Source organism: Ctenocephalides felis, unplaced genomic scaffold, assembly GCF_003426905.1.
Source record: "Ctenocephalides felis isolate EL2017-DRISC unplaced genomic scaffold, ASM342690v1 CF-g0.4_SCAFFOLD_01170, whole genome shotgun sequence".
In the NCBI taxonomy this organism is placed as follows: Eukaryota; Metazoa; Arthropoda; class Insecta; order Siphonaptera; family Pulicidae; genus Ctenocephalides; species Ctenocephalides felis.
In genome coordinates this window covers 18,487,428-18,514,005 of record NW_020537324.1, presented here as the reverse complement: position 1 = coordinate 18,514,005, position 26,578 = coordinate 18,487,428, and the positions used below count along the sequence as shown (strand labels likewise).

Genomic DNA, 26,578 nt, shown 5'->3' with positions numbered 1-26,578 from the left:
ACGTATTTTTTTTGTATTGTGCGATAACATTTTGCAATACATTTATGTGGATGAAAAGTAAATATTTATTTAAACGCTAAATTATAAGTAAATATTTATGTCATATAAGTTTATTTTTAAGTTTGTCAATTATTGCTTTTAAATGAAAAATTGAATATATGAAATTTATTTTCGCATCCTTGGAATTTTTTCACTAATCCTTTGATTTCTGTAATGATACTTATATACATACAACTGTATGGTTAAGTGATATATTTGGTTTTCAAATCATGATTAAACTTTTCTAGAAAAAGATTAATGTATTCATGCATTTATATCATTTATTGGCATAATAATAAATAAGCATATTATAAAATTCAATTTCACATTTGCTTCTGAGTATAATATAATAATTAAGTTATATTTTATTAAATTTATTTACTTATTTATCTTTCTATGAAGATTATTTCACATAGCATTCGCATTGGTTGCCAGTTACACATTTTCCATATGGTAATCCAATTTTCTTACAATCCTTATTGCAATACATGACTAAAGTAGTTGGACTTCCATAACTTCTACACATTATTTCAATGACTCCATTAAATCTAATTTTACATCCTAGTAAAATATAATGTATTAATAAATCATATTTTCTAAATTTTCCTTTTGTACAAAATTCTATTATAAAGGTAATCATATGTTTGTAAAATAGATGATGTACTACATTATTATTTACAAAAAAAAACAAGTAATTATAACACATTCACTATGTTATCTATTATAGGTCAATTAACAAATCTGTTTTGCATTAAAGTTTTTAATATTTAGATTCAAAATTTAAATATTTAAATAACATATATAATATATCAAACCTTGCATCCTTTCTTCAGAAGTCCATGTAGCTCTATCCTCTAATTCGATTTCCCTCTCAATCTCTAAAGGTAAATTGTTAAAAATTATTTATGTTTAGAAATTACGTTTAAAATTCATTTATACTTACGTTCTTTAGTCTTATTTGCATAACTGAGAACAAATTCAGTGCCATCGTTATTCTCACAATAGCACCAACCATTTTTACACTTAGCATTTTTTCTAGACAATTTTGCACATTGTACAAGACATTTTGATTGAGATTCTGGGTCTGATTCTATTTTTGAACATAATCCTTCGACAGGTTTTCCTGGAGCTATTAAAAGAATTAATTAAACAATTATTGTGAAAACTACAATGGTTTGTATGCAAAAATACTTACAGAAAGAATGTCCCATGTGAATAAAAAGACAAATACAAATTAGAAAACAGCAGTTCCGCAACATGTTTTTCAAATAATAATGTCCATAACATTGTTCAGAATTTAATATGTTTCTATTATTTGTTTACTTTCAAGATGCCAAATGTGTTGCAATTAATTGGCAAATTTTGAAAATATTTCGACACATTTGTGAGATATATTTCTACATTTTAACTCTACTGTGCGAGGCATATAAAAATAGAAAATTGAAGCAGAATTAAAAAGCAACATTTTTAAGTTGATTTATTTCATTATTATTGTATGCTTTTCTATTACAAAGATGTTGTTTTATGTAAATTATATTTAATTCGCAAAGAAATCAGAATGGTAGTTGCATGCGCATCTTTGATTTGCCTGGTCACATTTTCCACCAGGCCGATTCAGCTTCATGCAATCGTCTCTGCAGAAATTATCTTGCAAAGTTTGCGTAATGTTTTGCAGGCAATGTATCTTTACACGGCCATAAAATCGGACAGTACAAACTGAAATTATAAATAGATATAAAATTCATCGAAATATATGAATAAACTTGAGCAAATCTATTATAGATTGTACCCTCCATATTGTGTCGTTTGAATTATACGAAAAACGTAAATTCAAATGATTTTTTTAGACCTATTAGCAATTGATATTGTTGTCTTTGCATTGCTGATGACTCAAATCAGCACTTTTAATTACTAATTAATAAATTAGCCAGCTTATTGGATTGACAAAAAACATATTATGTACGCTACTATTTTAGTGTATGTTATCCTCTTATATTAGTAATTTTTCAAATAGCAACAGTAATACTTCAAATAGAAGTTTTTTTTATCAGCCAAAAAGTAATAAACATTTACATTAATAAGTTTATAGATAGAGCAATTGATAGATAAAGATAAAAAAAATTGACGAAGAGAAAGTGACGGTCATATAGTAATTCAAATATACCAATCTTGGGTATATTACTTTTAAGACATTTACGTAAACCTACATTACTTTTATGCAAATAAAAATTTAATAAAAATACGGTCTGTTGGTTTGCATATATAAAAAATTGCCACGTTCTTGAATTTCTTTAAAAATCCAAATGAAATATCAAAATTTGGTTTTAGTTCTAAAGCAAATCTAAAATTTTGGAATTGGTTCAGCTTTACCCCTATTAAGTTACTTTATTTTTTACTTATTTTGACTATTTTATTGAGACATTTTTTTTATTATTACTTACCACCTTGCTCTTCTTGCTCTTCTTGTTGTCCTTGTGTAATTGTTTCTTCTGAAATAATATACATAATTATATTGATTTTTTATTATTATCTTCAAGAATATTATTGAAAGCATTTAAATTATTAAACTTACTGATTTTATCGTAATCAACATATTTGCTTTTCAATCTTTTCCAAGTTCCCTTTTGTTGTTTGCATAAACATACATTTGAGTAACATTTTCCGTACCTATGACCTACTCCTTTACAAAGGGTTCTACACCGATTTTGATGACGTGTCGTATATTTGCACAAGATGAACTTACTTGTTTCATTTTCTATAAAAATATAAAAATATTAAAAAAATGTGATACATTGTTAGTATGAAATAAGTAAAGTACGTTTTATGAATCCCGATTCTAATGCTTTTTCGATAAGTTCTTTGTTTTCCTTTTCATCAACTTTTAGGGTATTTTCAATGTGCTGCATTTGATTTGTATCCTCTGAATCCTCTTTTTCCTGTAATTTTTCCCAAATCTGTTTATTATTCAAACAAGAACAAGTGTCCTTTTCTATTGTGCAAGAGCCGTTCAAACGACCTGTTGCTTTACATTTCTTGGTACAAATTTCGTTATGTTTTGGATTGTCTTCTGTACAGAGTTCGTAATCGTCTGAAAATTGCAAGAATAAAAAAAAATTAAATAGATTATATAATAATATAATTTATAATTTTTGATTATAATTGCCTTTCAGTTGACCCATTTCCACAAGTTCTTCATATGTCCTCCAAGTTCTGCTATCACTATCCAGACATTGGCAAACTGCATTACTTGTACATTTACCTTGAGTTTGATTCAAACGTAAACATTGTGTAATACATTTTTGGCTACCTTGTTTACCAGGACATAAGTCAGATTCAGCTATACGTTCGATTACTTCTTGTTGTTTTATATATTCATCTGGATATATAAAAAATATTACTCAATATTAAATTAATATTTAATATTATCAAAAATGTATGTTGTACCTGACTGATTACGTTGAGTTAAGATATCTTTTAGCCATTTTTCATTATTATCTGTTTTGCACATACATTTATTATCATGGCATGATCCTTCAGTTCTATTGAATAATTTACAAGCATTTAAGCAGTAACTACTCTTCCTGCATTTCTCCGACAATTTTAACAATTCTTGATCAACTAAATTAATATTAAAATGTAATATAATAATTTTAAATAAGTTGGGTACAAATGAAAAAATCTTACATTTATTTTGCACATCTACATATTTGTGCTGCAAATTATTTTTATCTATGCAATAACATGTTGATCCTTCGCACTCTGATTTCTGATTAAATTTGTTACAATTTTGATTGCAAGTATCAGGAATACATTGTTGAGTAGAATCTGTAAATAATTATATAATTAAAAAATTACTTGATTACCTATTTATTGATTCTTTTTAAATTATCTTGCCTCTGTATTTAATCAAATTTTCTAACAGTTGATGATTGCCAACGTTCGTATCATCCGAGCAACTGCATTGGTTTTCCAAACATTTTCCATTAAAACGACCAACAGATTGACATTCTTCTCTACATTTATTTGTATCATCACAATCGTGGTAGAGTTTGTTAAGAACATTTTCTGTAAAACAGATTTAAATACAAACAGTGGAATCGCAATTTAAATTGATGCACTTACCTCGCTCTCCATGGTTTTTAACTTCTTCGTAACTTCTCCAAGAACTTGTTATCGTTTTTCTGCAATAGCAGCCGTTAACTTTTTTGCATTTGCCATCAAATTGCTTATAAGTTTTGCAATTATCATTGCATAAACCTTTTTTGTCAACTCCACTAATGCACATTGGCTGCTTTTCCTTATCTAATTGATTCGATACATACCTTTGATACTCTTCATAGGTTTTCACCACTAAAAATTGTTAATAATATTTATAATAGCTAGAAAAATAAAATAGTACTATTTAAAATAAGTTTATTAATTTTTAGTTTATTACCTGTATGAGTTTCTTGATATATAACTTCTTTAAAGGATCTCCAATGCGTTCTTTCAAAATTATCCATGCATTGGCATTGATTTTCGTTGCAATTTCCATAACTTTGGCGGAAACATTGACACATTCGCTTGCATGTATTTCCATTAAAACATGAAGTATATAGTATTTCTGTTTCATTATATGTTAATTCTGAACACATAATATAATGTTAGTTTGGTACATGAAATTCAACATAAATTTAATAAAATCATTATTCAAAATTCTTATACACATCTATTGTTCTAGAGTTCTGTATTCTTATACACATCTTTTTAACAAAATTAGTTTCAAATTTAAACTTAAAAGTTTCAATTTGAAATAATAGATTCTGAATCGTAGTAAATGCATCGAACTGAAATCAATATCTATTATATAAAAATAAGTCGGGTTTTCCTTCCTTGTGATATAACCCCAGAACGCACGAACCGATTTCGACAATTTTGCATTCGTTGGAAAGGTCTCGGTGATGTTTATAGGAAAGAAAATTGAAGAAAGATTTCAACAGAAAAGCGAAAAAAACTTTTTCTTTTTTCACATACAGCGTCATCTCTGATACTTAGCATGTACTACAAACTAATATTTTTGTTTGACTGCTTCTTATTTGTTTGACAGCTACTCATTGTTTTCTGCTCAGATAATTTCATGTGACAAATCGGCATTGTGTTCACTGTGAAATTGTGCAAAAAAGTAAAAAAAAATAAGTTATTCGTTTCCTAGCATTTTAATTGGAAACCATCAAATCAATCACGTGTATTGTGCAAATTACTAAATAATAAAATGGAACCATCTGGTGGTGAAACGGAGTTCGCCCGGTTTACTAGGTATTAATGAAAAATTGATTATATCAATAAAATGGAGTAATATATTTTTGATGACTGATTAATTTTAGATTTGGTTCATTGCTTGCCATCATTATTGACTTTCAAATAGAACGTGAAAGGCCAAGAAACAAAAAAAATAGTACTCAAAAGTGGTTAACTGAAGAAAATGTTGATGCATCTAATGAAATAAGATTTGGTCACTATTGCAAAAAAATTAATAATAAAAATCTATCAAATGTAGACAGGTTAACCGCTGGGTTGCCATCTGAAATCAGCATAAAAGGAGAATATCGAGCACAATAGTTCTGATTTCTATTCAAAATAAAAAAATCTGCCAAATATTTAATAAATTATGGCTCTTGAAGATCCTTAAGTATTTCTTTTAGTTATTTATTTTTTACCTCTTATAGTTGTTTCTTTCTTTACGATTTGTTGAAGTGTTGATGTTTCCAACTGGTTGCTTGTATCTATTTCATTACTAGTGCACATGCACATTTTGTCTTCACATTTTCCATATGGACGATTATAAGATTTACACATTAATGTGCAATGATAATCAAAACAGTTTCCATTCAGTTCATCAGTTAAAATTTGGTCTAGTTCTATATTAATATGAAATGGATAGTATTGAACTGATTAGTGGGAAATTTAAATGAAAAGATTTTGTATATTTATTAAAAAAATTCTAAGCAGTATTACATATATTACAATTTTTAAACTTTATTTCAGATAATTTTCTGAAAAAGAGAATGACAAGAGTTTTTAAATACATTTGTTGGAAAACCCTCATGAAGCGGTAATAAAGGTAAGATTTTAAAATATTTACCTTTGATTCTTTCTAAATTTGCAAGTTCCCACAGTTTTTGCCATTTGTTATCATCTAATTGACATTCGCATTTGCCGAAACTACAAATTCCGGATTTGGCACCATATTTACCTCTGCATTCTTCTTCGCAATCTTTATGTTCAGTACAAGTCACAGCAGGGAACGATGTATTTCTCTCAGTTCCTAATAAAATAAATACATGATTGATTAATTTTAATTCAAATTTATAGATTTTCTTTATATCTTACTGAAAACAGTTTCTTTATTTTCTATTATTTTTTCATATGATTGCCACAATGTACGGGTTTCAGTTCTTTGACATTCGCAGTTTCCGAGTTTGCAATGGCCTGCATATAATCTTAATGCATGACATTTGTCGTCGCATTCGTGATGTTTTGCTTCATTGCAAAGAGAATCGTCTTCGATAGGGACTAGATATAAAAATGGTGAGAAACAATAATATAAAGAAACAAATATCCGCGAGAACAATGTCGTAATCTCTCATATGCATTAAATTTACCTAGTTCATAATCTTTAATATCTTTCAAATAATTCACAGCACCATTTGGTGTTACACATTGACACCTATTACGCTCACAATGCCCTGCTTTCCATTTTCTGTGAATACACTCATTTTCACAGTATTTTGATTCCACACAATCTGTAACATCACAATTATTAATAGCTGAAAATTTCTTAAAAATATCCACTTCGATTATATTAATGTTCTAATAAGATATTTTCATAGTATTACCTCTGTAATCATCTCTGATATGATCTAAATATTTTCTATTTCCAGTTTTGTCATAACATTCACACGTATCTTTGTCGCACCGACCATTATGATAATTTTCTTTTTTGCAAAGCATATCACATTGTTCTTTTATGCATTCTAATAGATGATTGTCTTCCTCGTGCTCTGTAATTTTTCAATAATTTCATATAAACGTTAAATTATTTTATAATATTGTTGAACAGAAAATTTTAAATCATACTCATACCCTCAATTTCAGTAATTACATCTTCTAGATCTTGTTTATCTTTTTTGTCTGTACAGATACATCTCAAATTCTCACATACACCCTTATCCCAATGATTAGCTTCACAAGCTCTTGAACATAAATCATTATCTGTGCATTTATCTAGTATATCCCTCTCATGTTCACCTAAATTTTATTCAACATGAACATATATAATAACTTTAAAAAGTATTATTTATTAAATAATATTACCTGGTTGGATCAAAACCTCATTTAATAAATCGTCATATTTACGCCAATCTGTATCTCTATAACCAATGCAATGGCATACGCCCTTAAAGCAATTACCAGCTTTTTTATTGATAGAGACACAATCAGTTTCACAGTCTCTATTGCATTTATCTTCTAAATGATGCTCAAGAATATCTAGAAAATAAAATCATAACATTATTATTATATATTCTTTTTGATCGAAATTGTATTTTTAAATTTTGTGCATAAAATTCTAGACTAAGTCCTTTTATCAATATAATGAGATTTATATTAAACTTTATTTTGATACTTGCCGTTACTGCTTATATCATTTCTAATGATTTCTTCGATATATTTAGAAGTTCCTGTTTTAGTACATTGACATCGATCAGAAATGCATGAACCTTCAGACCAATCAAGAAGTTTGCATGCTTTTGTACAATCGCGATCATAACAATTATTTAAAACATTTTCTGAAAAAAAAAACAATATTTGTGCTCTTGGCGTAATAAAATGAATATCAGATTTATTTACCAATTGTTCTTCTCTTAACAATTTCTTTGTATTCACGAAATTGTTCTTGGTGTTTAGAAACTTTACATGAACATACATCCTCCAGACAAACTCCGGCAAACTGATTTTGTCTATGGCATGCGATATCACACTCTGTTATTTCACAAACATCTTCTATAATCATATTTTCGAAGTTTTCTATGTCATCTGAAAACATAAATCATCATCTGAAATCTTGATTAAAATGGTGCAGTAGCGAATAGATATATAACTATTTATTATTCTGTACCTTTTCTATTATTATTCTGATCATAAAAATCATTTTTGGATAGTAAGTTCCAAAGACCATCGCAATTTTCGCATTGGCATTTTTTATAAGTTTTTCCATCATTGGTACAAGTTCCATTTTCATGGCCCAATTCGATACATTTATACAGACAATCAATATTGGATCTCTCTTCATGTTCACATAACTCATAAATATTATTTTCTATTTCGACGTCACTATGATCTGTGTCGCTACATTGGCATGAATTTCCAAGGCATTTTCCTTCTGATCTATAAAATCTCCAACAGTATCTAGAACATTTTTCATTTTCGTCGATATTTTTATTACAAACCGAATTTTTGTAATCATTTTCAACATCGAAGGTTAAATCTTCCCAGTATTTCTGATCTTGAGTGCATTGACATTTTGGTTTATTTCCAGTATTTTGGGTACATCTTCCATTATGATATCCTAGTCCAAGACATTGATATACACAGTCGCCTTCGCCGAAGTCATTTTTACAAACTAATATAAAAATAAATCATGTTAAGTTTAAATTAATCAAATTAAATTTTATGTAATATTTTTATTATCAAACAACTGAGTACTTGCCAGAGGAATGAGGGATATCATTTCTCAGAAGATCTTGATATTTATGAAAGTCATCCAGATTATTACTCGAACAATAACATTTATTTTGCTGGCATAGACCAATATTTAGGCCTACTTGTGTACAATGTTTATTACATGCCCAATTGCAGTCACGATCATATTCTTCTGAATCATTTTATTTATATAATTTTATTTTAATTAATTTTTTTATATATTATGAAAATTAAATATTTTAATAATAATAAAGTATGAGTAATATAATGTAATATAATAACTTTTTAAAAAGTTATCGAAATATTTTGTAAGAATTATGTGAGAAGTTTAGTTATAGAATCAATCCGGCCTAACTACATATTGTCAATTATCGCAATTATTGATAAATAAATTTCATATCGATAGTATGAAAATTAAGAGAATAAATGAGTATTATAAGTGATGTAGGATGTAGTACTTCAAATATATAGTTACTTACCTGATGAATTTGATGATATTTCTTTAAGTATTTCATCATATTTTTTAAAATCTTCTAATTTATTTCTGGTACAGTAACATTCTTTTTCTCTGCATTCACCTGCCTTATAATTGACCTCTAAACATTTCCTATTACAATGTAAAGAACAATGATCCAAAGATGGATAAATTTCTTCTTCGACTAAAAACATTCTTGCATTAATTCTAAATTTTAAGACTTTTCTCATATCTTAATGACAATATTTAGTATTATCAATCACTCACTTCGGAATACTTCGTTTACAATCTCTTCGAAAGAACGGTATATTTTGGAATCTCGTGAAATTTCACATAAGCATTTTCCTTCATCACATTTTCCGGAAAATTGTTTGAAGCTGTGACATGCCACATCACACTCTTCTGGTTGGCATTGGTTCTCAATAATATTTTTAATAAATTCTTCATAATCATCTAAAGAAATTATATAATAATATAATGCAAATGTAAAATTATTGTAAATTATTTGACGAAGACAGTTATTTAGTTCAATTAATATAAATTTTAATATCATTTAATATCATTGGGTTTTTATTATTAATGCTCTTTACTAAAAATTAAAATGGTTTACCAATTCTTTCACCCTCATCGTAGAATTTGTCTGGTGATAATGATACCCATTTGTTAGAATGATCTTGACATTTACATGATATTTCAACATCAGTTACAGAGCAAGCACCATCTTTGAAATTTAATTCTTTACATTTATGCCTGCAGTCAATATTTTTTCTAATGTCATTTTCACATAATTCCTCAATTTCTTTGATAATTTCTGTATCTTCATCAACTTCTTTTTCATAATCACAAACACATTTTCTATGACCTTTATCTTCATAGCAAGACCCTAAACTATCTTCAAATCGCCAACAGTACCTCGAACATGACTTTGAGTTTGACTCCTTTGAACAAATAGAATTCTTGTAATTTTTTTTGACTTCACGTGATAATTCTTTCCATGTTGAAGTCTTTTGCATGCAATGGCATTTATCCTCAGTGCATTTTCCTCTCTCAAAGTTAAGGCTCTGACAGAAATATTCACAATAACCGTCGCCAATTTCAGTTTTACAATATGCATTTGTAGGCAAATCATAGACGTTTTCTGCTACTTCTAAAGAGAAAAAATTCCAAATAACGTAAATAATTATAATTATTTAATTTAATATATTAACTTCCCGAAAGAGAAGTTTATGTTTTTATTATAAAAGTTGCTCTGCAACACACCATTAGATATTATTGGGGCTTAATTGAAGAGAAGATAAAATTTTGAGATATACAAATTTTAGAGAAATAAAGAAAAACAATCAAAATTTGTAAAATAAATCGAATAACAAGACAATCAAGAATGAACACATATCATTAGACACTTGACAAACTTTCGATACTAGAAAAAATTGTCGATAAATAAATTACATATCGATAGTATAAAAATTAAGAGAATTAAGTGAATATTATAAGTGATGTAGTACTTAAAATATATAATTACTTACCTGATGAATTTGATGATATTTCTTTAAGAATCGTATCATATTTTTTAAAATCTTCTAGTTTATTTCTAGTACAGTAACATTCTGTTTCTCTGCATTCGCCTGCCCTATAATCGATCTCTAAACATTTCCTATTACAATGTAAAGAACATTGATCCAAAGTTGGATAAATTTCTTCCTCGACTAAAAACATTCATGCATTAATTAGTAATTCTAAGATTTTTTTTATATCTAAATGACAACATTTAGTTTCATTAATTACTCACTTCGGAATACTTCCTTCACAACCTCTTCGTATGAACGGTATATTTTGGAATCTCGTGAAATTTCACATAAGCATTTTTCTTCATCACATTTTCCGGAAAATTGTTTGAAGCTGTGACATGCTACATCACATTCTTCAGGTTTGCATTTGTTCTCAATAATATTTTTAATAAATTCTTCATAGTCATCTAAAAAAATTATATAATGTAAATGTAAAATTAATGCAAATTAAATGATAAAAGCAGATTTTTAGTTCATTTAATATAACAATTAATATGATTAAGTTTTTAATATTATTAACTTTTGTTATTAATAATGCTATTTACTAAAAGAGTTGGTTTACCAATTCTTTCATCATCATCATAGAATTTGTCCGGTGTTAATGGTACCCATTCGCCAGTATCATCTTGACATTTGCATGATATTTCATTATCAGTTACGGAGCAAACACCATTCTTAAAATGTAATTCTTTACATTTATGTTTACAGTCAACACTATTTCTAAACTCTTTTTCACATAATTCCTCAATTTCTTTTATAATTTCAGTGTGTTCATCAACTTCTTTTTCATTTTCACAAACGCATTTTCTATGACTTTTATCTTCATAGCAAGACCCTAAACTATCTTCAAATCGCCAACAGTACCTCGAACATGACTTTGAGTTTGACTCCTTTGAACATATAGAATTTTTGTAATTTTTTTTGACTTCACGTGATAATTCTTTCCACGTTGAAGTCTTTTGCATGCAATAGCACTTATTTTCAGTGCATTTTCCTCTGACAAAGTTGAGGCTCTGACAGAAGTATTCACAATAACCGTCGCCAATTTCAGTTTTACAATATGCATTTGTAGGCGAATCATAGACGTTTTCTTCTATTTCTAAGAAAGAAAATGAAAACAGAAAAAATATTATTTATTCAAGTAAGTTATAAAAGTGACAGTTTATTTATATTCAGAAAAAGTTTAGTGTTAAATGTCTCAAAGTTCCAAATAACGTGAATAATAATTAATTACCCAAAGAAGAATATTATGTTTTCATTATAAAAGTTGCTCTGAAACACACCATTAAATATTATTGTGGTTTGATTGAAGATAAAATTTTGAGATATAATATTTCCAGAGGAATATAGTATTACTGTCAAAATTCGGAAAATTAATCGGATAATCAAACAATCAAGAATAAACACATATAATTAGAAATTAAACAGACATTCAATATCAAAAAAATTAATAAAATTACTATACAGTATATTACTGAACTAATCTATATAGAATATCAAATCATTTGATCCATTAATTACCTGTCTTGCGATTACTTTGTATTAAATCAGTATATTCTCGTAATTTATTTTCTTTTCCATCATAACACTGACAAATTCCTTCTATGCAATTTCCATCAAAGTTAAAATCAAGACACTTATTATAACAATCATGTGAGTCACATAACTTTTCAAATTCGTTAATATTACGATCATATGGTTTTTGCATCTCCCTTGGATGATCTTCATTTGTGTAATCTGTAATAATTGTTATATTAATTAAAAAAATATTATACTAATTATAATATGTTATACTAATTAAAAAAATATATCTACTCACGAGTGTGTCTGTCTTCAATAATGTCTTGAAACGAATGCCAATTTTGATATTTTAGAGAAGTTTTGCATTTGCATTGTTTATAAATGCATTGACCGTTGAATTGTCTTTGCCTATGACAAGCAATATTGCAATCCATGGCTTTACAAGGACCAGCTATTATTTTACTCTCGAAAGCAGTTTCATTAACTGATAAATAACATTTGAATTATTATATTGTTTCAAGACAATATTTGAATATAAAAATGTAAGTACTTTCATAAAAATTATTCCTACTTACTTTTATATTTACTGTTTTCAAAAAAGTCTTCTACTATTAGTTTCTGCCAGTCATCATGTGTTCCGCATTCACAACTTTTGTAACTTGATTTTGTGTCTCTACAAAGTCCATCTAGATTTTTAAGTGTTTTACAAGTATATTGGCAATCGATATGGACTCTTTCATCTTCTTCACATAGTCCATCAATAAGTAATCGAGCACGAACTCTTTCTTCGTCCATTTGATTTTCCTCACAGTGACAAAAATCTTTTTTGCAATATCCAATTGTATTCTTTGAATGTCTGCAATATTTGGAACATAGATATGAGCTTTCTTCATTATTTCCTTTAGTGCAAACACTGTTTTCATATTGTTGCTCCAAATTTTCATTGAAATCAATCCATGTTTTCTCATCATTTGTACAAGTACATTTTTCACCAGAACACTTTCCTTCTCTATATCCTACACCTCGGCATTTGTACGTGCAATGTCCTTCTCCATATGTTAGTTTGCAAACATCACAAGAATTTACTATATCTTAAATAAATAGAAATTATAAAAATTAGTAATAATATAAAATAATTGCTTTAACTATGTTATTGTTTAATAACCTGGTGATGGACTTTCATTATTTCTCTCAAACCTTGGCACATCTTGCCATTCTTTTTTGTTCGGATTGTAACATTTACAAGTGTCTTGAATACAATCACCATCCAAACCGAATTCAAAGCAACTTTGATGGCAATCTTTAACTGAACAAATTTCTCTATCCTGATGAGTGTGTTTTGGTACTATAAATTAAATTTTAAATAGAATACAAAGAATTATTTATGGCTACCTAGAACTAACTGGAACATACATAACTATAGTTTTGGCTAACTTATATACGTACAATTCGTAATTGGAAAATATTCTATTTGGAGATTATTAGCTTGAAGAATATTTTTTAGTACTAATGTTAATTAAAAATAATGATAATAAAAGGTGTTTATTACAATACCTGATTTTACAGGATTTGTGATGACATCTGTATATTTTCTCCATTCTCGAATTTCCTTTATGAAACATTTGCATTCCTGGTCAATACAATCTCCGTCATATTGTAATGCACTGCATTTATCATAGCAATCAGATTTACTGCACAATTCAGATTCTAATACTATCAAGAGACAATTGTTAATGTATAAATATAAAAATGTATATTTGAATTAAATATTGTTCAACTTTTACCATTATTTGTGTGTGTTTCAATATCTAAATAATTAGTCCAAGTTGATTTATCTTTAGAACATAAACATTGCACATTTTGTGATTCGGAATTACATTTGCCAAATTTGTTGCCTACATTATTACATAATTTTGTGCAAAGGTCACCAATTGAAGTCGAACAAGATTTTTGGTTTGGCTTGAAGATGGTTTCTTCAATTTGAACTATTCTTTCTTCTCTGTAATCTAAAAATATGCATTGGTTATCGATATTATTAATGTATATATTACGTTGATAAATATTATTTATACTGACATGTTTTTCTTTCGGTAACAATCTTTCTGTATTCATACCACTTTTCTTCAATGCGGGCAGTTTTACATTGGCAAACGTTGCGTATGCAGACGCCATCAAATTGTCTTTGTTTTATGCAACCGATGGCACATTCAGTTTCACTTGTACATGGTCTATTTATAATATTATTTTCGAATTCATTTTCTTCTTTTATCATATCTATTAAATACAAATATTTTAATAAATGTAAATTAGAACATAAAATAAATTTAACATAATTATATTAGGCTATAAACACACCCAAATTTTGCATTTAGTAGAGAAGATTTTGAATAATTTAAAAAGAATAATTTATTGTTAAAATTTTTGGAGCGTAATAGCATTGGACCTAAATTCGTGCACTTATAAAATCATTAGCGTTGAAAACAATATGTTACTCTTTTGAAAATAGTTCATGAAAATATTTAAATTCAATCAAACTTTACTCACCCCAGTATTGTTCTCCGCTGTAGTATTCTCTTCTTATCAATTCCTGGAACTTGCTCCATTCTTGGGCTCCAGATTTTATACATTTACATTCCCTAATGCCGTTTGTAACTTCTATACATTGTCCTCTATCATACATGACTTTTTTACACTCGTAATCACATAATTTATCCCCAGCGATTTTGTTTTCACAAATATCAGTTTCTTCTAATGGCCACCGAGTTTCCTCATGGTCACAAGTACAATAACCCATGTTACAACTCCCAGCAGTGTTTCTTAGTCTTCTACAATAATTGAAGCATAAATGGTCGTTCTGTGTTTTATCACATATATTATATCTGTAGGTCTGTTCAATAGTTTCATCAAGTTCAACCCAGGTTTGAGTCTCATAAAGGCATTGGCAAATACCACTATTGCATCTACCAGCAGAAGATCCAACACCTCTGCATTTGTAGTTGCAATCTCCTTCACCGTGGTCCATTCGACATACTTGGTGATGCCAAATTTCTAAAACAAATTAATTCGTTATTAATAAAATAAAGTAGGAAACCATGGCATGATATTAGAAATATGTGTAAAAAGTATTTTGATGGTGCTGGAAAAATATTTTCGTTTTTTATTAAATATAGTTATTTATATGTTATTGTTTTCTGTAATTATTTAACTCAATTGATGATTAAATATGCTAATTGTTGTTAAAATAATTACAACATATTAATCACTTACCTCGTTCGTGATATTCCTTATATAGTTCATTATAACTTTTCCAGGTTTTGTCTGTGCTCTGACATACGCATTCATTTTTATTGCAAATACCATCATCTCTTTTTAAACCTCTACATTTAATTTTACAATCAATTTTATCACGTTCTGTAGTACAGCGTTCAATTAAATCTGTCGGTTCTCGTGGATAATTTTCTAATACCGTAGTATCTTCATGAACTATTGAGATAAATAAAAAATGGTATACTTTATAGTAAATTGAGTAATTTCAAGTTTTTACCAATTCTGGTAACTATTTCCTCATATTTAGTCCAAGATTCTTCAGCTCGCTTAATTTGGCATTTGCATTGACTTTTGAAACACTTTCCACCAAATTGATGTTTCAAAAAACAAGCACTATCGCAATAACTATCCTCACAGTTTTTATTGATGCGATCTTCAAACCATAAATCCGTATCTGTATGATGAAAATTAAAAAATTATAGTATCATTTCTGTCATCCCAGTATACAAGTGATTAAGTCAATTTTCACTATTTTGCAGGGTTTATGGTAAGATTCAAACTTACATCACACGCGCAAAATTGCGTTTATGAAATTATTTGTTTACATTTAATATAAAGTACTTCATTAGTGTTAATTTTCCACTATTTCAATGCAATAACTATTTTCAGAGAAATAGTTAAAACCGCAACTTAAGTCATATTTGCTGAAATTCGACTTAATCACTTGTTCAATGGAATGACAGATGTAATGCAAAGAAATCAATAGTACATTTAGAAATCATTTATATTTAAGTCCGTTTAGGATTTAAAAATGTATTCTCAATATTATTGATTTAAAAAGATAAAATTCACCTTTCTCCTTATTATCTTTAGTATAATAATCTCTTTCCTTAAGCTTCCTCCATTTATCATCCAAGCGCTTGCACGAACAAAATGTAGTTCCACCATTTTTCCTACATTCCCCATCAGTAAAATGCAATTGCAAGCACTTCAATTTGCAATCAATACTCTTTCTTTCTTCAGACCGACAAATTTCTTCAATATTTTTTTCAATTTCTTTGGTCCTTTGCACCTTTTCATTGGTGCAACCTCCGCAAACGCATTTTTTATCCTGTGCATGAACATGTTCCTCTGCAATATTTTTCACACTTTCCAGAATCGTTTGAATTTGTACAAAGTTGATTTAAGAATTCGTTTTCTTTCTTATTAGTAAAGATTTCTAAATCGGTTTCTGCGTTGCATTTGCAAATGTTATTTGCGCATTGACCGCCTTTGTTATATCCTGCAGAAGAGGAAGAGTAGCTTGTAAAATTAATGCCGTAAAATAAATTTTATTTTAATTTGATAATTTATATTATTTTAAATTATATTTATTTAAACATAAAATATTTTGGTAGGTAATTATCTCCCCGAAACCAAATATTTAATTAAGGATCTAATTTATTAAACTAATAAATATAAGCAAGAAATTAGTACTTTTTGTGATATTGATTTAATTTATTTTCAGAAAAAAATATTTATTTTTTGTGGTCGCTATTATTTTTGAAAATTGGTTTATAGTTTTCTCCATTTTCTGAGCATTATGATTTTACTTATTTTCAGAAAAAAATTATTTATTTTTGAAAATTAGTTTTTCTTAATCTCTGAGCATTTCGACATATTCCACATCTTCTGATTTCATTATTTGATCAAATATATACAAAAACTCATATTAATGTACATTGGTATGCAAACATGAATTCATATATTATCTACATAAAGCAATAGTTAAAACAAATATTTGATGAATGAAATAAAGTAGAAACAAAACTTAAATTTTTAAACAAGTTATAATTTATCATATCTCTTAATACTTAGGGATAGTAATCGCAAAAAAATGTATGTAGCGCGATTGCTTAACAAAAATGTTATAGAATTTTTAAAAAAAATTAAAATACAAAAAAAACAAATTTTTCAAAAGCCTTTTTTTCCGATATATCAAAATTTCTCAAAAATCAATTTTTTCAAAGTTTTGCAAATTTAGTTTTCGGTACGAGAAGTTCCAGCAATTTGCCTTAAGGCACGATGCCATGCACCTTTATGTATCACCATTTCTTTAAATTTTGTTTTCAATTTTATTATAGGCTATTCAGAAGTGCATAGTATTATTTATATGAGTATTTGTTTTAACTATTAATATTTAAATTAATAATTGTACGTCACGACTTGTAATAGAATTTATTCATAAAAGAAATGCTTTCATTGAGTAACCTTTCAAAATAAATTCTATCAAATCAAAAATAAAAAATATACTATTTCCTTAATATCTAACTATGCTAGTGTTTTTCCTTTATTAATTTCCCGTAGGGTAAGTTATTGTAATCGTCCAAAAATCGAAATTAAAAATTTCTGCATTTCTCGACGTTTTGAAGGTTTCTGAACATTTTGGCATACCTCAGAAAAAATGGAGATAAGGAGCAAAGAGTGCAGAAAATAGAAATCGAGTTTTTGAGAGAACGGAGCATCCGATTTGAATGATCTAGAAAATATTCAATTAGTAATGATTGTGAAAAGTGGTTATTAGTTTTTGGCAAAGGCAGGCCCAGCCATTTCGAAGCTACAGAGCTGAATGTGCAAAATATGGCAGTTTTTGAGAGAACTAAGCGTCCGATTTAAATGATTCAAAGAACTTTCTGCTTGTTTTAACAAAATAATTGATTTTGGAAAAAAAATTTGTTCCAATATTTTTTTCAATTTTTTTTGTATATCGAAAATGATTCAGATTTTATTTTTAATTCTGACTAAAGTTCTAATATACTTTAAACAAATAATTTCAACTTTGCAATTCAGTTTATATAATTCTTCTAAATATTAGACAATGTTTCAATATTTATAATAATCTATTTGAAAAAACTTAATATTTCTCGTACATTTCGTTACGGTTAGTTTAGATATCTATTTCTTTTATTACCTGTAATTGAGCAGCGGTAATTACATTCTCCGTCACCTATGCCGTCGGTGCACAATCCATACACGTTTTCATTATCCGGAGGAGACTGTAAAACTCTAATAAATTTCAAAATATACCATTTGCAATCTTCATCTAAATGGCACATGCATTTATTATTTTCGCAACGCGCCGGATACTTCGATATTTTCAAACATGCTTCAATGCACTGATTGCCGAATGGTCCTTGGCATAGGGAAATTTCGGCACCATCATCAGCTGTTACTATCAATGATAGAAATTATAATAATTTATTACAATTTTTATTTTTTCATTCAAGGCAAAATGATTCATCTTAATCTTACTAATGACATTCTATTGGATGTAAGTTAAATAAAAAATACATTTAGATGATTGTTACTAACTAATTGAATTAGTAAAACTGTTGAAAAATTGAACACACCATTTAGTAATGAGTAGAAACATGAATTAGTATTATCCCGATTTAAATTTAAATTTTAAAATTGTTTAAATATTTAGTCTACATTATCAATATTAACCCCTCATATTCAAATCATATATAATATAATTTTTAAATATATATATATATATATATATATATATGTGTGTGTATATATTATTATCTTCACCAAAACTTTGCCGTATTTCTGAACCAAATACTGCTCTATTTTCCGAATATAATATCAAAAACACACAAATAATAAAATATAGCTTCATTTTGCACTAATATTAAAAAACATTTTCCAAATTATTATTTTGATAATACGTTCAACTACGGTGAAAAATTTAATTAATTTTGCAACTTCATAAAACGCATTTTTTAAAAAGTTTGATTTCACAATATTTATTTAGAGTACGATAACAAGTGAATTTCCAAATTTTTTGTGAGAATACCAAAACATACTTTTTTCCACAATATTGCATAAAATGTATGTAATATTATTACAACTAATTATTTTCCTGTTAATCGGCAGAACATTTTCTACTAAACATTTAAAAAAAAACTTGAATTATTCAAGTCTGATGAATGATTTCTAAGAACAGTTTGACGACGTTAATGCGAAACGTGAATGATGTAGTCTAAATTCTAAAAACATGTAATTGTTTTGCAAAAATATAATTCATAAAAATTACATTACATTGACAAAGGTTTACACGTACAAATATAGTTTAAATAATATAATTGTTTTAACTTAAATATTTTCTCATGCTCTAACTCTGTAATATTCATTGCCTGAAGACAGCCTCCACCTCATACAAAGCCGTTTCTTGTTTCCAACATTGGTGTTTGGAAGATGATTGTTTAATTGATTAAATTCGATCTCACATTTGCAATTATTTTCACCTCTACAACCTCCAGATTGCAATCCAGCCCGATAACACCAAAAATGACATGCCCAATTATAATAATCTATACCGTAAGCAGATTGTTTATAACAAGATGTATCAGCTGCAATTCTGATGTTGTTGACAACTGAAAATTATTATAAGAAATATTGATAAAATAATTTTTAATAGTTAACAACTTATATATTGAATTATTATTAGTTGATTAGACAGTAATTTTTATATTTATAAAGAAACAGTTAACTCAAGTTAAATAATAATTTCCTAAAATGTTTTCCAAAAATGTTTCAAATTTTTATTATTTTATAAATTCTAAAATGTATTTCTAATTTTCCCAACAAATGTGAGTTTACACAATTTTTGACCAGAAAGTTGGCCAGGAAATCAATCTAAATTTGTCCCTTTCTCAAACAATGTTATTTTAATTATGTATACATAATTACTATAATCGCAAAAATAAATTATAGTATATATCATATTACATAATATTGGCAGCCCAGTTTGGTCTCGAAACAACTGAACATGTTCTGTGGCAGTCGATTTATTAATCAGTCCCATTAATATTAAAAAATAAAACAATTTGATAAATATATCTTTTTGGAACATTTTTCACTTGATTATAAAAATGTTGTAATTCGTATTATAAAAGATATTGGAATATTTCAACTAATTATGATAAACATATGATATGCCTGCTATATTTATTTGGCATACAAAGGATATTACAAAATCGCAAGTGAGTCTATTGTCGAAAATTAAACAGAATTTGAATATCTAACTATTGATCGCATGTTTTGTAGAAATATGTAGAAAGATTTTGTTAGTAATTTTAAATTTGTACTAGTCGCTGATTGATTTTCAATATTACTCATAAATATTTTTAATAATATTTTGGTATAACAATTTATTTCGAAACCTAAACCAAAATATCAAATCTTACTGTAGAAAATAAAATCTCAATGATAATTTGATTTATTTCAGAAGTTTTTTGTCCTATTTATAGCGGAATTTTTTGGTTTTTGTAATATCGAAATGAATATAACTACATAATAAAGAATTATTTATGTCGTGTATTTTCAGATTTCGATTTTTTTTTCAAAATAAAATATTAAATGCTTAATGCCGTGCCGATATATTCATTAAATAATTCGACGATAATGCTGTTAATCAGTTTGTAGATTTAATTAGTTCATAAAATTCATAAAAAGACAAGCATATCACACATATTTCACACATAATATTTTATTTAACATAAATTATTAATACAGTTTTATTTATATATGTGGTGAATATACATTATCCATCATTTTCTGCATTTGAAATTTAATATAGGCAAAAATTCACTAACTGAAAATAAACTAGCTGTAAGTGGAATTCTGTCTTAAGGCAATTAAGGCATCGTGCCTTAAGGCAAATTGCTGGAACTTCCCGTGCCAAAAGTTATAATTTTTTTAAAAACGATTAACATTTTTGAAAAAATTTTACTTCGAAAAAATAAGATTTTTTAGAAATTTTAAATTGGACAAAAAATTACTTTTTTTTGAAATTTTTTGTTTTTTTAAAAAAAATTTTAAACAATTTTTTTTATAAAAATTTTTTTTTGGAAAAAATGTTATCTTCATTTTGACATATTTTGGAAGATCTGAACTTTTTTTCAAAGCAATCGTACTGCTTTGACTGCATAGAGACAAAATATAAAGCGCGTAAGCGCCGCGTCGCTGTCTAACGGAAAAACATTGGTACGGAACCCATAGGAATGTAAACAAAACTTATACTTATTGTTAAAATCTCAATAAAATATCTGATAATTTGATATGCATATGTCTAATGATTATTGTTGACCGCCAAATGTAATTTTTTTTAGTTTTTTTTTACTAGATCTCCGAAACCGCTAGACCTATCTTCATGAAAATTTGATCAAATCTTCATCCTGTTAATACAAGTAAAATGTTTTTTGAACTATACAAATCGGACGCTCCGTTCTCTTGAAAACTGAGTTACCGTTTTTGGCCCTTTTTGCCCCATATCTTCAGAACGGCTAGACCTGCCTTTGACAAAAACTAATCAGCACGTCTCCTTATCAATACGAATCGAATGTTTTTTGAATTATTCAAATTGCTTCATCCGTGTTCCCGAAATCGTCGACGAAAATTTGTATCCGAACACACACACATGCACGCACGCACACACACACACACACACATACATCAATTTTCTCCAAGGTATGCCAACATATTCAGAAACCTCTGAAACGTGAAGATATATAAAAAATTTCATTTTCGATTTTTTTGCGATTGCTTACCCTATGGAAAGTAATTATAAATAAATCAATTTATCATCTCCATAACATTAACAATCGTCATTTCATTTCGAATCAAATCCAAAAAAAAATAGTTGCCAAATTTACACAAAATTGAAAAAGTGCTCCCGCATAGTCACAGTCTAAACGCATTTGCAAATAATTCTGTGCGACATTTTCACTTATTCTGTGCTCAGCTTGGCGGCATTTTCACATTTTTCAATAATTTTCACAAAATTGGAAAAGTGCTCCAATACACAAGCAGTCTAAACGCACATGGGTAAATATTTGTACCAGAGTGGCGCTTAGACTGTGCTTAGCTTGGGTGATTTTTTGAATTTTTAATCCAAAATTACAAAAAAATTTTTTGAAAAAAAAATTAGAAACAAAAAATTTTTTTTTCCAAAATCAATTATTTTGTTGAAAAAAGAAGAAAGTTCTCTGAATCATTTAAATCGGACGCTTAGTTCTCTCAAAAACAGACATTTTTTTTAAATTTAGCTCTGTATCGCCGAAACCTCTGGGCCTACCTTTGCCAAAAACTAATTAGCACATCTCCCTATCAATAGGAATCGAATGTTTTTTAAACCATTCAAATCGGTTGATCCGTTCTCTCAAAAACTCGCTTTCTATTTTTTGCACTCTTTGCTCCATATCTCCGTAACGGCTGGACCTGCCTTTGCCAAAAACTAATCAGCACATCTCCCTATCAATAGGAATCGAATGTTTTTTAAACCATTCAAATCGGTTGATCCGTGCGCCCGAAAACGTGGACGAAAAATCGCGGACATACAAAACACACACACACACACACACACATCCATTTTTTCTGAAGTATGCCAAAATGTTCAGAAACCTTCAAAACGTCGAGAAATGTAAAAATTTTTGATTTCGATTTTTGGACGATTACAATAACTTACCCTACGGGAAGTTAAAAATAGTTGCCAAATTTACACAAAATTGAAAAAGTGCTCCCGCATAGTCACAGTCTAAACGCATTTGCAAATAATTCTGTGCGACATTTACACTTATACTGTGCTCAGTTTGGCGGCATTTTCACATTTTTCAATAATTTTCACAAAATTGGAAAAGTGCTCCAGTACACAAACAGTCTAAACGCACTTGCGTAAACATTTCTACCATAGTGGCGCTTAGACTGTGCTTAGCTTGGGTGATTTTTTGAATTTTTAGTCCAAAATTACAAAAAAATTTTTTTGAAAAAAAATTAGAAACAAAAAATTTTTTTTTCCAAAATCAATTGTTTTGTTGAAAAAAGCAGAAAGTTCTTTGAATCATTTAAATCGGACGCTTAGTTCTCTCAAAAACAGCCATTTTTTTAAATTTAGCTCTGTAACTCCGAAACCTCTGGGCCTACCTTTGCCAAAAACTAATCAGCACATCTCCCTATCAATAAGAATCGAATGTTTTTTAAACCATTCAAATCGGTTGATCCGTTCTCTCAAAAATTCGCTTTCTATTTTTTGCACTCTTTGCTCCATATCTCCGTAACGGCTGGACCTGCCTTTGCCAAAAACTAATCAGCACATCTCCCTATCAATAGGAATCGAATGTTTTTTAAACCATTCAAATCGGTTGATCCGTGCGCCCGAAAACGTGGACGAAAAAACGCGGACATACAAAACACACACACACACACACACACACATCCATTTTTTCTGAGGTATGCCAAAATGTTCAGAAACCTTCAAAACGTCGAGAAATGTAAAAATTTTTGATTTCGATTTTTGGACGATTACTATAACTTACCCTACGGGAAGTTAATACTTAGAAAAATTTTAGTAACAGTGTTTAAAACATTAGAATCTAATGTTTTAAACACTGTTACTAAAAATACTAAAAATCTAATGATTAGATGATCATTGCCACCATATAACAAATTCAAATCATGTATTTTCGGTTTTATATGATATTTTATATAATTTTTATGAAATTATATAACGTGATATTTTTTATTTTTCTATTGACTCATCTGAGTTATACGGTGGATCATCCATCTTCTTTTCGTTGGAATCAATAAGCTCTAAAATATTAGTTCCTGGTATAGTTTTAATTTGTTTCTCTTTATTTATTCTATTTTTCTTAGTTTTTTTATTTTTTGATACACCACGTTTTGTACTCTTAGGATTTGGTTCGGTTGCTTGATTTTCATTTTGATTTTGATATGGATTTTCACCATAATTCGTTGTTTTAATATTTTTGTAATCGTTATTATATTTTTTCTTCGTATTCTTCTTATTTCCTCTAATAGATTTTTGTTTCTTTTCTGATTGAATTTTACGTTGGTATGAACGATCCCCATAGATTCCAGGACGATCATCACATTTACAAGTTTCTTGTGCTTCTTTCTTATTATTTTTTTTGCATCTACCTCCTGATGTACCAATTAGCAAGCAATGGGTATGGCAATGATATGTATGAAAATTCAGACCTTTATATCTGAGTTCTTCTATACAATCTGGATTAAGTTTGAATTGATGCCCATTAAAACCTGCGAAAGAACGATCGATGTGTATACTCCATATATTATTAAAAGTTAATAAAAAATAACTTACCCAAATTATAATCTCCATTTTCATTTAATTTGTGAACTGTTACTTCAAGTTCACTGTGTCCTGCAAGTACAGGTTTTAATATAAATAGAAGAAAAAACCACTTCATAATAATTATAAAAAAATATTGTAAAAACTTGTATATATTAAATTTGTACATATAGTTTTATCTAACTTCTTTCATTTTTTATTTTACTTGAATTTATTTATTAAATTTTGATGTATTGTGTTTTCATTTTAATTTATTTTGAAATTAACACACACATAAAAATTTAAGTATTAGGAAATGCAATACGTATATGTTGTTTATCAAGCTAAAGTAATAAACAAACAGAACTTTTTTGCAAAATATGTACATATTTGGGGTATCTCTTTGTTAAAAGCAGGTCTTAGGTTCGGTTTTCTTTTGAAGATGTAAATAGAAACAAATACATCAGATATGCAGCATGGCTGCAAGAAATTAGGAATCATCAGTATTATAATTGTAAAATATTTATTTTTAAATAAATACAAGCTATACTTTGGCTGCATTCCAAAAAGCTACGTAATTAAGAAGTATTATCACAAAAAAAAGCTTTTAAGTTCTGATTACCATTTAAAAAATATATTTTAAGTTATTAATAAAATTTGAGCAATAATAACAAAAAGAACTAGAAGAAAAAGAAATAATTAAGAGAACAAAATTGATTAAGATATTTATACAATATGATAATACATAATTGTAGTTTCACAGAAATCCTAGGTTGTCAAGTTACTAATAATCCGAAATAATTAAAATACAATGTTGTTATAGTTATGTAAGGTTTTTTTATTATTAACAAAAAGCAATCCAAATTACGTATAATTACTATAAGCTATTCCTTATTTGAAAAGTTTAAATTCAAATTTTTGTGTATGAAGGACAATGTTATTATTTTATTTCTTCTTTTCTTTCGACTCTGCAGAGTTATATTCAGGATCTGGTAGCCTATCTTCATCCGAAAAAATTAACTCTACAACGTTTGTGCCACTAATGGGTTTGGGTTTTGGTACTGGTTTAGTAGGCTTTGGTTTCTTTTTATTTTCTTTATTTTTTATATTATTCTCGTGCTTAGTGCTTCCTGGAACTTGATTATTTATGGTATTTGAATTAGGATCTAGAATTTTATTCTCCCATGTGCACTGGCATTCATTTCGGCATGCTCCATTCCCTTGCTTATAACATGTAATATGACATTGAAATAAACCACTTGTTACATCCTGATGTCTTAATATTTCATTGTGGCAGCTTGGATCCAGTACCCGCAATATTTCATTTATATCTTAAAATAGTAAACATGTGTTAAATAGACTTTTATTAATATATACATAGGAACATATTTAAAATTGTATGACAACCTCTTGCATGATAAATATCATTATCTTCCAATGGTCTTAACTCTACATTGCTTATCAAGAAAAGTATAAGTGATATTATGTACCACATATTTGCAAGGTTAATAAATTTAGTTTTTTTTCTAATAGGACTTGTCACAACCGTTAATTAACATCAAGTGTGATTTATTTGGGTAATTTATTTATTTAGTTAAAATATGATAAAAAATAAAACGCAGTATGCTACTGCACTGTTACTGCTAAATTATAAATATATTTATATTTATGACAGATGTTTATATTTTCAAAATATGTTTTTGTAGTAAACGACACAAATATTTGTGCAATTTTGTTGAGCAATTAAATTAACCGAATAGAACCCCCTCATATTTAAATTTTAGAGATAATTTCCAATTTTTATTATAATATTTTATGAATAAAAAACAATATTTA

General features: G+C 27.9%; 5 protein-coding genes and 1 long non-coding RNA gene across 6 annotated transcripts; all 6 read right to left on the bottom strand.

Moving 5' to 3' along the window:
• Positions 1-1,552: 1,552 nt before the first annotated feature.
• Positions 1,553-3,547, bottom strand: LOC113366958. The gene is made up of 6 exons (XM_026608598.1): positions 3,484-3,547; positions 3,203-3,415; positions 2,858-3,127; positions 2,612-2,794; positions 2,481-2,528; positions 1,553-1,755 (listed from the first exon to the last, which is right to left on the bottom strand). Exons 1-6 carry the CDS (start codon positions 3,545-3,547, stop codon positions 1,577-1,579), a joined length of 957 nt encoding a protein of 318 aa, XP_026464383.1. The 3' UTR covers positions 1,553-1,576.
• A 372-nt stretch (positions 3,548-3,919) lies between these two features.
• LOC113366957 lies at positions 3,920-10,882 on the bottom strand. The gene is made up of 17 exons (XM_026608597.1): positions 10,780-10,882; positions 9,864-10,400; positions 9,521-9,706; positions 9,258-9,437; positions 8,786-8,950; positions 8,303-8,698; positions 7,927-8,112; positions 7,393-7,566; positions 7,162-7,326; positions 6,915-7,079; positions 6,681-6,821; positions 6,409-6,591; positions 6,161-6,343; positions 5,736-5,936; positions 4,475-4,663; positions 4,162-4,389; positions 3,920-4,104 (listed from the first exon to the last, which is right to left on the bottom strand). Exons 2-17 carry the CDS (start codon positions 10,264-10,266, stop codon positions 3,920-3,922), a joined length of 3,330 nt encoding a protein of 1,109 aa, XP_026464382.1. The 5' UTR covers positions 10,267-10,400; positions 10,780-10,882.
• Positions 10,881-11,431, bottom strand: LOC113368044. Its single transcript, XR_003366332.1, has 3 exons — positions 11,384-11,431; positions 11,043-11,228; positions 10,881-10,959 (listed from the first exon to the last, which is right to left on the bottom strand). It is a non-coding gene; the product is annotated as an uncharacterized LOC113368044 (long non-coding RNA).
• A 903-nt stretch (positions 11,432-12,334) lies between these two features.
• LOC113366956 (tenascin-like) lies at positions 12,335-14,614 on the bottom strand. The gene is made up of 7 exons (XM_026608596.1): positions 14,419-14,614; positions 14,127-14,348; positions 13,897-14,055; positions 13,508-13,687; positions 12,918-13,433; positions 12,641-12,826; positions 12,335-12,558 (listed from the first exon to the last, which is right to left on the bottom strand). Exons 1-7 carry the CDS (start codon positions 14,612-14,614, stop codon positions 12,335-12,337), a joined length of 1,683 nt encoding a protein of 560 aa, XP_026464381.1.
• Positions 14,615-14,878: 264 nt separating this feature from the next.
• On the bottom strand, positions 14,879-25,243 carry LOC113366954. The gene is made up of 10 exons (XM_026608595.1): positions 25,205-25,243; positions 25,068-25,086; positions 24,776-24,835; positions 24,340-24,711; positions 19,884-20,030; positions 18,560-18,820; positions 16,462-16,740; positions 15,887-16,063; positions 15,610-15,825; positions 14,879-15,390 (listed from the first exon to the last, which is right to left on the bottom strand). Exons 1-10 carry the CDS (start codon positions 25,241-25,243, stop codon positions 14,879-14,881), a joined length of 2,082 nt encoding a protein of 693 aa, XP_026464380.1.
• A 436-nt stretch (positions 25,244-25,679) lies between these two features.
• Positions 25,680-26,289, bottom strand: LOC113368197. The gene is made up of 2 exons (XM_026609766.1): positions 26,150-26,289; positions 25,680-26,073 (listed from the first exon to the last, which is right to left on the bottom strand). Exons 1-2 carry the CDS (start codon positions 26,235-26,237, stop codon positions 25,688-25,690), a joined length of 474 nt encoding a protein of 157 aa, XP_026465551.1. The 5' UTR covers positions 26,238-26,289; the 3' UTR covers positions 25,680-25,687.
• Positions 26,290-26,578: the final 289 nt, after the last annotated feature.